Source organism: Podarcis liolepis, assembly GCF_965112155.1.
Source record: "Podarcis liolepis genome assembly, chromosome: 12".
In the NCBI taxonomy this organism is placed as follows: domain Eukaryota; kingdom Metazoa; phylum Chordata; class Lepidosauria; order Squamata; family Lacertidae; genus Podarcis; species Podarcis liolepis.
The window spans coordinates 35747075-35759304 of record NC_139563.1 but is presented as its reverse complement, the minus strand read 5'-3'; the positions used below and the strand labels follow the sequence as shown (position 1 = coordinate 35759304).

At 41.7% G+C, this 12230-nt stretch overlaps 1 protein-coding gene across 9 annotated transcripts in view; it reads left to right on the top strand.

Annotated features, from left to right (window-relative positions):
* The window catches only part of OSBPL3 (oxysterol binding protein like 3), a 99193-nt gene extending 91118 nt beyond the window's left edge, over positions 1 to 8075 (top strand). For all 9 annotated transcript variants that reach the window (XM_083467941.1, XM_083467938.1, XM_083467940.1 and 6 more), the window contains one exon: positions 1214 to 8075. In XM_083467941.1, coding sequence (XP_083324067.1) covers positions 1214 to 1310 — 97 coding nt within the window. In that variant the 3' untranslated portion in view covers positions 1311 to 8075. The remainder of the gene's footprint in view (positions 1 to 1213) is intronic.
* The last annotated feature ends 4155 nt before the right edge of the window (positions 8076 to 12230 follow it).

Sequence of the window (12230 nt, the reverse complement as noted above, 5' to 3'; positions counted from 1 at the left end):
CCGATTGGCTACAGGAGCTTCCTGCAGCCAATCGGAAGCCACACCTTGGTTTCTGAACGTTTTGGAAGTCGAATGGACTTCCGGAACAGACTTCTGGAATGAATTCCGAGGTACCACTGTACTGTGATGGTGGTTTCAGTTCTAGCTATCAGAAGGTGATCATAGGGGATTACTGTTCTACTTCATGAGGTTTATTCTGTGGTGTGCCACAAGATTCAGTCTTATCCCCTGTGCTTTTCAGTATCTACATGAAACCTCTGGGGAAAGGGATTTGGCATAAAGTATCATCAGCATAAGGGATGTGGGTGGCGCTGTAGGTTAAACCACAGAGCCTAGGACTTGCTGATCAGAAGGTCGTGGTTCGAATCCCCGCAATGGGGTGAGCTCCCGTTCCTCGGTCCCTGCTCCTGCCAACCAAGTAGTTCGAAAGCACGTCAAAGTGCAAGTAGATAAATAGGTACCGCTCCGGCGGGAAGATAAACAGCGTTTCCGTGCGCTGCTCTGGCTCGCCAGAAGTGGCTTAGTCAAGCTGGCTACATGACCCGGAAGCTGTACGCCAGCTCCCTCAGCCAGTAAAGCAAGATGAGCGCCGCAACCCCAGAGTCGTCCGCGACTGGGCCTAATGGTCAGGGGTCCCTTTACCTTTACCTTATCATCAGCATATACAACCCTATACTTCATTTCAGTATTCCAGGTGAAGCATTGTATGTCTTAAATGAATTTGAGATATAGTGTGGGATCCAGTGAGATTAATAAACTGAAGCAGATGTGGCAAAGGTGTGCAGTGTGAAAGGTCCAATTGATCTGGAAGTGGATCCAAAGGTCCAATTGATCTGGAAGTGGATCTGGGTTACACTCTGGATGGGGTTACACTTGCAGCCAGTTCCCATGCTTCTGAAATCTCCAGTGGCAGCTGTGCCCAGGAGTTCAGTTTTGGCAATATAGCTTGATCTGCCAACTGCTACCACTTTTAGGGAAGCATAATTATTCATCATTAGCCACTGCTGAGTGTGTGAAATGTCAGACTCAGACCAGGGAAATTCCAGTTAAAATCCTCACTCAACCTGAAGCTGGTTAGATGTCTAGTCTTACTTTGCAGGGTGGTTCTGATGATTAAATGGGGTGTGGGAGGAATATGAATGCCACACTGAGTGGCATAAAACATACATGTTTCACAGGAGAATAAAAAAAAGCTCTGTTGATTGTTTGACAGGAAATCTGAAGATGACTCCTGGGTCAGCAATGGAACTTATCTAGAACTTAGAAAAAACCCTGGCTTTTCCAAGGTGGATAATGCTGTCTTATGGTGAAAAAACAAAAACAAACGAAAAGGACATTGTAGCTGCTGTTTCTCTGATTATAAGAATGGAAATGCTGCGTATCACCATAACCTTCTAGACTCCTGCTTGATTTAGATTTTTGACAAGCACATTTGTGTTACTCTGTTTGTCTTTTGCTATTTTGATAGTAACCATGATTTATTTGAATGTACAAAAAACTCTAATTTTCTTGACATATATATTTAATAAATGATTGTTGAATGTTATCTCTGAAAGGGTGGGGTGGGGTGGGGAGGAGAGAAGCTTTAACACTATTTTTTCCAAAGGATGATGCAAGTTCAGATTTAATGCCTTATTGAGTTCTGTGATAAACAGTATTGGCCAGGAACCTTCAGCCGCACTACAGTAACTGAATGGAGGCAGCTGATCCCACCCCACAAGATGTCAGTAAGCTAACCAAAGCCAGAGTGAGTGTGTTTCTGTCTCTTGCCTGAGATTCCATCTCAGTTACTGATCTTTTGGGAATCTTTTTTGTGGTTTGGATTTGCTTTGTTTTTGAGCACATGGGCAGATCAATGCATAATGCCACCAATCGGGGTTGGATGAGATGGCGATGTTTCTTCACCCAGTTCTGCCTAGCTGTGCTGGGCACTGCTACCATGGAGCGGCTAGCTGCACCCACCTCAACTGTGGATGAGCGGAAGGCACTCCTGTGGAATCCCTGCTGGCAGTAGCTGCTATATATCCCCAAATCGGGAGCAGAGCTGCATAAGCTAAAGTTTGCTTGGATCCTCAGCCAGTCCAGCCACCAGTTACTTGTGGAAACGGGCCCAATCTGGGCCTCTCTGCTGTACCAGCCTGGAGCTGGTATAATAAGGAAGCAAAATGGTTGTTGTCCCTACCCTAGCTGCCATTGGGCTCTGGGATGCAGCGGTCGGTCTTCACTGCTCTGTTTAGCCCTTCCATTGCAGCCTGCTGGCGGTCTGGATTGCTCCTGTTCTTTTTATTCCATTAGCTAACCCATTCCAAGAAAGTAGTACTAAGCGGTAGTAGCATTGATGGTTCTACTGCCTTACAAGCAAGCAAAAGGACACAGACACCTAGGAACTTCTCTTATGCCTTGTTGACCTTTACGGAAGCTGGACCACCGCAGACTTCAGCAGGGCTCGCACAGTGGAAGTTCCAAGTGGAATGTGTCCCAGATTTGTACAGTTGGCATATATGAATCATGCTGTGTAGACTGAACTTTTGAGGCACAGTCCAACCAAAGTTAGCGATGGCTTAATTCATATTAAAATCCAATAGAAAAGCTGTTTGTTGCGAGCAGCTACCTTTTCCTAGAAAGTACCATTTGGTTAAATGCAATTTAGTGGTACTCCTAAACAGAGCTTGTGGGTAAAAAAATAATGACCAAATGGAAAAGAAACACGGTTTTCTTTGGGGCTGGCGATATCTTTACAGAGCATGGACTCTTTATTTCACGATTCTGGTTTGTTTTTAATAAGAAGATCCTGCTAGACAATTTTTTTAAAAGCCCTCCTTTTTAACTATTTGCAAAGTAGCTAAATGTGGTTAAGAGACAGGTGTTTTCTGAAATAAGATTTCGGTATTTTCTACCTCTTCTGAGCAGCACATTTATTATCTTGTATTATTAAAAAAAAAAACCATCTGCCTTAGATACAATGTATGGAATATATGATCTTCCTTTACCTGTTTAGTGTTTTAAGGTAAATATTTGTCTTGCACTAAAATGGTTATGTTTTTCCTATATCCTCTCTATGTATTCTAATATCTTCATGAGCATCTTTAGCATGTTGAAGAAGGAATCCAAAGTAGACAAAACAGCACTTTGGAATGTAGGTGGCAGTCTTGTTTGTTTTTCTTTTGTTAAATCACAGTTTTAATATAATATCATGCTAAACAGGAAACGTGTGTGCAGAAAATTAGAGTCTGAAACACATACTTCTATAAGCTTTCAGGTCCATTGCCTACAAACTGGTGGGAGAGTGGTCCTGGATTACAGTGTTGAATGGTACTTTCTGTAAATTAGTAAAGCATTCTTTCTTCATCTTAGTATGTAGTACATGTCTTGCATCCAAGTGCTGTGAACAGAAGTAAAATACATTAATTTGAATATGCGTGCGGAGCTTTTCCCTGCGTGAGCTGCCCCAAATCACTTGTGGCAAAGGGAGCAGCTCCATACAAGCATTTTGTCCCACCTGGTTTAGAGCTGTTCCTTCTAATAAGCAAACAGGTTCAGGCAGGTTTTTTCCTGCAAACTGTATAGCGCACAACTAGATCACAACTAATTTAGCTAGACACAAGATGCATGAGGATGAGCGTTCGCAACGGCACAAGCACACCACCGTACAAAACTAAAGCTAACGTAGTTTACCAGCTTGTTCTGCAGATGCACATTGATGGAGTGGCGAAATAGAAAACGTTAATGACCTTCTGAACTCTCCCATTTATATATGCCTAAGCAGTCTCAAGGGAAACCAGATTTTAGCAAAACTGCATAAACTTTCCAACTGAAGTGGGGGTGGCGAGAACCCCTCAGACATCAGTTAATAACTTTTCCATTCATTTATTTATAAGATCTTCCATTACAATAAGATCATGTCTGTCACTCAGCACAACAATTGCTTGCTGCCTCATTAAACACTCAGGGTCTAACTGGGCACTATGTTCACCCCATATTTGTGCCCTTAACTGCAATGGTGGTGTTGTTTTTTATACAAATTGGTAGTGTGGGGTGCCGACTCTGAACTAGGACCTTAGCATTGAGGGTTCAAGGCTTTCAGCCGTTGCCCCCTGCTACAGTCCTGGTTAGGATCTGGGCGGTCCACACCAGCGATGTGCATAAGAAAAAAATGTTCTCATTCATCTCAATGGAAGCTCTTTTTTATAGGCAAGTTCCTGGTGTGGGCAGTTCAGATTAGGATTATGGAGAGCGAGGTAAATAAGGTTACCAGATTTTTTTCAATGAATCCGGGGACACTTTTCAATTCCCTACTAAATAGATTGATTTTGTCAGGGGACTGATTTATAAATCTGGGGACTTTCCCCGGGAAACGGGGACATCTGGTAACCGGTAATGTCCCCCCTCCTATACTAGAGTCCCAGTGTGAGTTTGGGACCCTAGATCAATATGGAGATAACATACCTAGTTTTTCATTCATATAAAGCAATGACAGTTATTCTAACTTTTCTTCCCCACGCCCTTGCATCCACATAGCAATTCACTTGCGGGGGCTCACTATTTGGCAATATCACACATTATATATTTTTTGCACTAATTGAGATTTCTTGTAACTTGTAATTTTCTTTGGGACAATTCCTTCTAAAAAATGTAATTATTTTCCAGACAAAGTTTGTTCCATTTTGGACAGGTTCACTCTTTCATTTACAATCCATTTATTTGTATATCATCTCTGGCATAAATCATATTCCGTGCTTACAGTCAGTTAATATTTAGGTATTTAATTTTGCCTTGCACTTTCAGAAATGTTACTGCTTTGGATGCTTAGCTGCTGCTGTCCTTGGAAACGCTTGTTTCCTTTTGTCTTTTATTGCTTTGTACAGTTGAAATGCAGTTTTTAAAAAACCAAAACATTTAATGCAGCTTTTAAAGAAACAGATGCAATCATTGTTCATGAGCCAAGAGCTTACCGTAATGCGTGCATTAGTCAGTTAATGCTGGGATAGAACTCTAGGCTCCAATTCGAAAAGGAGCATTGCTCTGTGCATTGCTTCAATTTTTGTTTGCTAGATTTTGTTTTGGTTTTTAAAAAGAAAGATTTGCACGCCCTGTGGGTCAGCATGTTCATTTCGCTGTTTTCTCGATTTCACATACATAGAATGGGGAACTGGATGCATGATGAAACAGGCATATGGCCAGTTCATCACACACATTGCATCACTTATGACAGATAGCTTAGCATCATTTCATCTGACATTTATCACATTGACACAGGGCCGTAATTTCACCTTTTACACACACATCATCCCAATCTTCTGCAAAACCCATAGCTTTTCTTTTTCAAGGGAGGGCCGAGCCCATGAATGCAGCAATTGAAATTAAGGGTTTAATCACGTATTTTTGTGATCTTTTAAATATTTCCAGCCTGATCACCTCTTATTCTCCTGAGTATATGCATATGGTAAGAGGAATTACCAGCCCACCTCACTAGAGCAAAACGTGGCAGGTAAATATGCCAATGATCACCACCACCATAGTACGTAATTCTGGATATTAGGCAGCCTGGTTTTCCAATATTTGGGGGAGGATACTCAAGTGTGGTGCAAGGGCATGCACACATCACTTTGTGTTGTCTTAGCCATTCGGATCCAGTTATGTAATTGGACTGGTCCCACTCCACTGAAATTTTGCATGTTCATATTATTACCTGCAATCACCACCTAAACAATTCGATTACTGTAATTCACTCTAAAGGTGTAATTAGGTGTAAACCTGCATGATTTACGTGCCACGGAAGAGGAAAGGCAATTGCTTCAGCAATTGCTGGGACCTGGCTGCATCTCCATACCAACTCATTCTATACATAGCTGATATTATTTGAGGGCACTTACAAGTGGAAGGTTTCTGTCAGGTACCTGACAACTGCACTCTGGCACTGGCAGGGCTGTCTGTTTCCTTGCTGGTTTCAGCTGCTCCACACTGATTTGCAGCATTGGCGCAGGAGGAACAGCAGATCAAGGAAAGCATTAGCCGCACTCTCTTCTGCTATGGTCAGACCACACCTGGAATACTGTGTCCGATTCTGGGCACCACAATTTAAGAAGCAATGAAGCACCAAACCAGGGGTGGAAGCTTCAGACTATTCTATTAGGCTGCTAAGGGTTTTTTTTTTTTTTTAGTTCTTTTCTGTTTTTGATACCACAAACTACCATCTGGAAGCACCCTTAGTATCTTATCAATTAAACATACATCTAGATACCATTATTATTATTATTATTATTATTATTATTATTATTATTATTAATATTATTAGCACTATATTTATATCCCACCTTTCTCCCATAACTGGGAATCACAAAAATTAAATACAAATGAAGCACACATATAGCTAAAAGCATATTAAAGGTTATGGTTAAAAAGCAGTTAAACTATGTTGAAACTGTATCCATTAAAATGCAGGCAGTGGGAGGAGGGGACACAGTACATCACTGTTTCCTTATATGCAGTCAATTCCCAAAAGAACTGGAGGAATAAAACAGTTTTCACCTGCCAGTGGAAGGACATCAAGGAAGGAGCCAATAATAACATACGTACAAGTATATGAGGTTGGATCCAAAGGAACTTTCTCTGCAAAATGTCTGCTGGGGCAGGACAAGTTGAAGCAACTATCCGGGGCCAGAATTACTCTAGCTTGCTCCGGGCAGAACCACCATTGCATTGCATCACTAAAGGAACGAGTTTAAAGATGATACAGATTTGGTTATGCAAATTTAGAAATAAGTACTATAATTTAATTAGAAAGTCAGTACATCTTATAGTGGAGAAGACTGTGACCAGGTGAGCTATCCTGCTGTCCAGGTATTAATCGTTGATAAGCAACTTCAAGGTCTTCTCTGCTCTCCCTTCTTGTGGTTCCTAAATCTATAAACCAGACTTGAATCTGACAGTCCTTCAAATAGAGGGTTTCCTTTTGAGAAATAGGGCACCCTAGTGCCAGGATAAGACCATATCATTGGTAACCTTGTCTGGGGTATGCTAACTGACCATGGCTACAATCAGGTGGGGTGCAATCATGTATCCATCTATCCCAACTCTTATTTTTGAATTAAATTGTTCCACCTTTGTCATTATTTTGTCATGTTCATTCTATGCTTGGTTCAAATGTACCAAGCACCGAATCTCCTCAGTTTGGGGCTGGTGCAGATTTGATATATTGGATGAGTAAAATTAGCTGCTTTTTCTACTGGTCTACATTTTTTTTTCTGTTCTCTGTTACCCTATAATACATAAATATACAGAACAGTGAAAGTTGTTTTTGTTTGGGAAAAATATATAAGGGAATTTCTTGTATTCTCTAAACCGTCTGAAGTAGTTGGAAGGAGAAAAATAACAGTTTAGGGTGCTGTGAAGAAGGTGGATTGGATGGTCTCTCCATACTGAAGGTCTTTGGGAAATAAAGAAGGAAAATAAGCTAGCTTTCTCTTGTCAATAAAACATAATCAGTATTACTGCATATCTTTTTTTACTTAAAGCAACTATTTTTTCACCTAAATCTAAGGACAATAAAGCTATCGCTCTTCTCTACTTTTCTCCCTATTTAGCTGCCACATTAATATATTTCCAAATTCTTTAATATTGTTTTGATTTTTTCCACACGATCTTGTTAGACTCCTTGCAAAAAACACACACACAAAAACCAACAACAATCCTGGCCTCCTTCAGTAGAAACTAGGTGAAATTGTTATCATTTCAGAATCAGGCTGATCCTTTAACATTTTGGTTTTCAAGTTACTGTTCAGAGGTTATTCTACTTCACATGAACGCTTGATTGCTACAAATATTTCATTGTTCAAATGATAATCTCATTTGGATTGGGAAGGTACTTACTTTAACCTGCTGATGGACTGTATCATTATACAATGGGTGTTTTCACTGTTGCAATATTATTGTCTTCCAGTTTTCTTTGTTTTTTCTTTTTATACCATGAACTTGCTATAAAAGTTCTGGCTCATCTTACTGTGTATCATATTATGTATTTGATCCCCTGTAACTAGTTTAGTTAGATGTTAATAAATTTTACATCTCAAATACCATCACACATCCTGGTGTTTTGTGTTTCGGTTTTTAAAATTCCATTGCAGTCTGCCTTCCAAGTAGGCAGTTGGAAGCCTGATGCGTCATATTTATACTCGCCCCAGGATATCACCATTGTACATTTTGCCAGGCAAAAATCCTCAACGGTTTGCTGTAACATCTGCGCGCTCTCCAGATTAATGAGGCGAATGAAAGAACATGCCATAGAAATCCCATGCCACAGCACAGATCAGAAAAAATACAGATTTCATGGAGTGTAAGAATGCACACAGGCTTAATTAAGTTGGAAAGAAACCCTGAATATGACGCACACTAGAACTTGCTCAATCTGCAGGCCCAGGTAAGCAGGCCCTTCAAATGAGACACTTCTGTTCGTTTTATTCCTTAGATAAGCAATTCTGGGGAAATAGACAGCTATTAATGGAGCTTCTGGTTTGCTCAATGTTCCCAGTCTCCATAATCCAGAACAAATAGATCAACCTAAGACAGTGGTGGCGAACCTATGGCAATCGTGCCAGAGTGGGCACTCAGACCCATCTGTGGGCATGTGTGCCATCGCCCCAGCAGACAAAGTGACCAGCTGCTCCCCCCACACACACCAGTGCTGGCGGGAAACGCTCCCTAGAGTGTGTTCCGGCCACAGGGTCATTGGTGGACGTTGCGTGCCCCCCACTTCTGTGATCCGGAAACGCTTCGACCGCAGTGGCATTGGGAGGAGTTGCACACCCGCCAACCAGCTGGCAGTCTGCTGTTGGTGGGTGGGCAGGCGCATGCTGGCTGCGTTGACATGAGGGATTTCCGCTTTTCTAAGAGTGCTTAGTGATTTTCTGTATTCTTCCCCTAAAAAAAAAAAAAAAAAAAAGCTGCAGAACGCTGTGCAATTCCCTCCCCCATAAAAAGCTCAACAGTTTTGGGCAATCTTCCCCCCAAAAGCTCAACAACTCTGGGCCATCTCCCCCCATTCTCTAAAATTTGAGTCCCCAAATTCTTAGTCTTGGACACAGGAGCGTAAATTGCCCTGTTGGCACTTTGTGATAAATAAGTGGGTTTGGGGTTGCAGTTTGGGCACTTGGTCTCTAAAAGGTTCGCCACCACTTACCTAAGATGGCACCTAGTAGGCTCCTTGGCAGATGGAAACCATTACAAACTGGCTAGGCCGCCACACCTAATTTTCACGTTGCGTGCAAAAATGTGCTTCTCTCATCTCTGTCCATCTTCTGTGCTTCGTGTGGTGATCTGGAATTCTATTTGTGCCTGAAGGGTTGACCATATTGAGCCAAAGATCACATGGCACAGCTCTTGCTGGACAAAGTATTGTGGTACCAGCACCAAGAAAATTGCCTCAGTGATATAAAAAAATGTATTCAGGATTACATTTATCCACTCCCTACATCCTCTATTGCCCCACCTTCCTCCTTTACCAATAGTTTACTGTGCAACAACTTTACCCTATGCCAGTCTCCCAGATGTCCAAAGTGGGCAATTTGAAGCACACAAGGATGGTCATTGATGTCTCCTCATGTGACTTGCAGCTCAGAGGTGTTTACTGCATCCTGAAACTTTTTTGTGTTATTGGTTTTATCTGTATGATGTAAAAATGACATGAAATGGAAATGAGTTTAAAAAACAACTATTAAGGTGCTACCAGAAACCACATTCCTCGTGTGTGTGTGTGTGTATGTGTGTGTGTGTGTGTGTGTTTGTTTGTTTGTTTTATGAGAACCTCTGGGTTTAAAGCAACAAAAGATAGTGAACTTATTGCTAGTGGAAAGAGTACAGGTTTGCTATTTTGCTTGCTCTGCTGTCAGCTTGGCAGCAGCTTTGACATGCTGCCATATCCCAAAATAAAGTCGAGAGATCATGCTACTGTATTTCACCCTATTCATTTCAAAACTGGGCTAATAAAATATCTGCCATTTATTTAGCCCTTTGACAGTGTTGGGTTGCCATATTTCAAAAAGTAAAAACCAGGACACCCCAAAAGTTGTTAAGCTTCTTTTAGGGCTCAAATTTGTAGAAAAGTAAATTGTTGAGCTTTTTTTTCCAGGCCAAAGAGCCACCTTTTGGAAGTCCTTCCTTGGATGTCATTTCTGCCTTTGAAGTCCCAATAATATCCTGGAGAATCCAGACATATGGCAGCCCCAACAGATGAAACATGGAAAAGGGTCTCCTCTGCTGATCTTGGTGCACAAGCAGGTTGATATGGGAAGAAGCATTCCTTAAGAGTTTGAGACCCAAGCCTTTTAGAATATTCCAGAGGCAGGCATAACCTATGAAGGGGCTGCAAATGCCAGATACTTTGCAGATTGCTTCCAGGTTGGCTTTGGCTTATGTGTGGCCTGCAGTGCTATTAAAATATTATAATTTTTTTTGAATGCCCATATGTAGCCACTAGATGTCACCAGAAATCACATAAAGTGTATTGCTTTTGTAGAAGAAGAAATAAATGACCTTAAAATTATGCAGTTTTTGGTGGGGCAAGAGTCAAGTACCGTATATGGTATATCATTGGAGTGTATTCTATATTGAGAGTTAAAATTGAGCACCATGGAAGCCTTAAAGTAATTCAATCCCAAGTCAGTCTTCATTCACCTGAGTTACAAGCTCATTTGGGAATCATTACTAATGTTACAGAAATCCTTAGATCAGCAGCTCCCAAGTTAGAGGTCAAGGTACACCTGCTGAGTTGAGAGAGATCTGAAGAGTGCATTCAAATTTGAAACAACAATCGATGCCCTTTGGAAGAAGTGAGGAGACCTAGCCCAAGTAATAGAATCAGATTTAATTGGGGAGAAATTACTGGCTCCCACTTTCAGTGAAGACACAGATCCTTCAATGCAACATACTTGAGATAGCATGTGGTCTGTAAAACTCCCTAGGAGAGCTTGCTGTTGTCCTGTTCTGCCTTTAGAAGATAGGTCAAGCAGCTGCTGTTTGGCTTGGGCAATCCATGAAATCTCCCACGGAGAGCCTCAAGGTCCATAAATAGCAACACCCTAGTGGTCCTGGGCCCTAAGGAAGTTAGATTGGCTTCAACCAGAGCCAGGACCTTTTCAACTCTGGCCTGGTGGAACACTCTGCCTCATGAGACCAGGGCCCTGCAGGATCTGATTTCTTTCCGCAGGGACTGTAAGACAAAGTAGTTCCGCCTGGCCTTTGGCTTGGAACCAATTTGATTCCCTCCCTCTCTTTCTTTTTTCCTTTCCTTCTCCTCCTGCGATGAGGCTACATTTTAATATTTTAATGTTTCAATATTTTAATGTTGTATTTTAATTTTGTTTTTAAGTTGTAATCATTCAACTTGTTTTTATTACTGCTTGTAAGCCGCTCTGAGCCCGGCCTTGGCTGGGGAGGGCAGGGTATAAATAAAAAATTATTATTATTATTTTATTAAATAAACTGGATTAAATAAACTGCTGCTGATAGGCAAGGAGACCTCGGGAATGAATGATCCCTGCTCTGTTCATCATCTCCAGGGCAAGAATATAAGTGCACTAGGATTCTTTATGCATCCCATGCTGCAGCTGACTGGAGTCAGGGAATCCCAGAATCAACACCATTGCTCAGAAAGAAGAGTCCCATGACTGCCTGTGTAGCCTTATGAGGCTTTGCCCTCGGGTGCGAAAAATATTGCACCTGGGAAAGGGAAAATGGGAGTCAACAGAACTCAAGGAATAGTTTCAGAGAAAAAGCTTTTATTTCTACCATTCATGAACTGGTAGAAGGAGCAAGTGTGATAACTCACAAAAAGCACGCACGAGTTCACAGTCATGTGCACAAACATATATACCCTTCCAGTTCCCTCCCCCTTTCTCCTCCTCCTTCCAGAGTCCTGCCCATGAGTTTCTCTGAGCATGAACAGAAAGCTGTCTTGGGACTCTTGGACTCTTGGCACCCTTCCCAGGAAAGGGGGGGTGAGAGCCAAGGGGTCGAGGAGCCCTGGTGGTTCAGCATGTCCAAGATGTTGCAACCGAATGAGATAAAAGTCAGTTCTCAGGCCTGAGTATTCTTGGCAATGACAGAGCCTATTCATTAGCCTTTTGAAGCCTTCTCGTGCTGATAAAAGTAACGGTTTTTCCTATGTACCAGCATCTTGTGAGAATCCACAGAAAAACTGTAGTTGTGGATTTTAGGAGAGAGAAAGGGAATTTTGG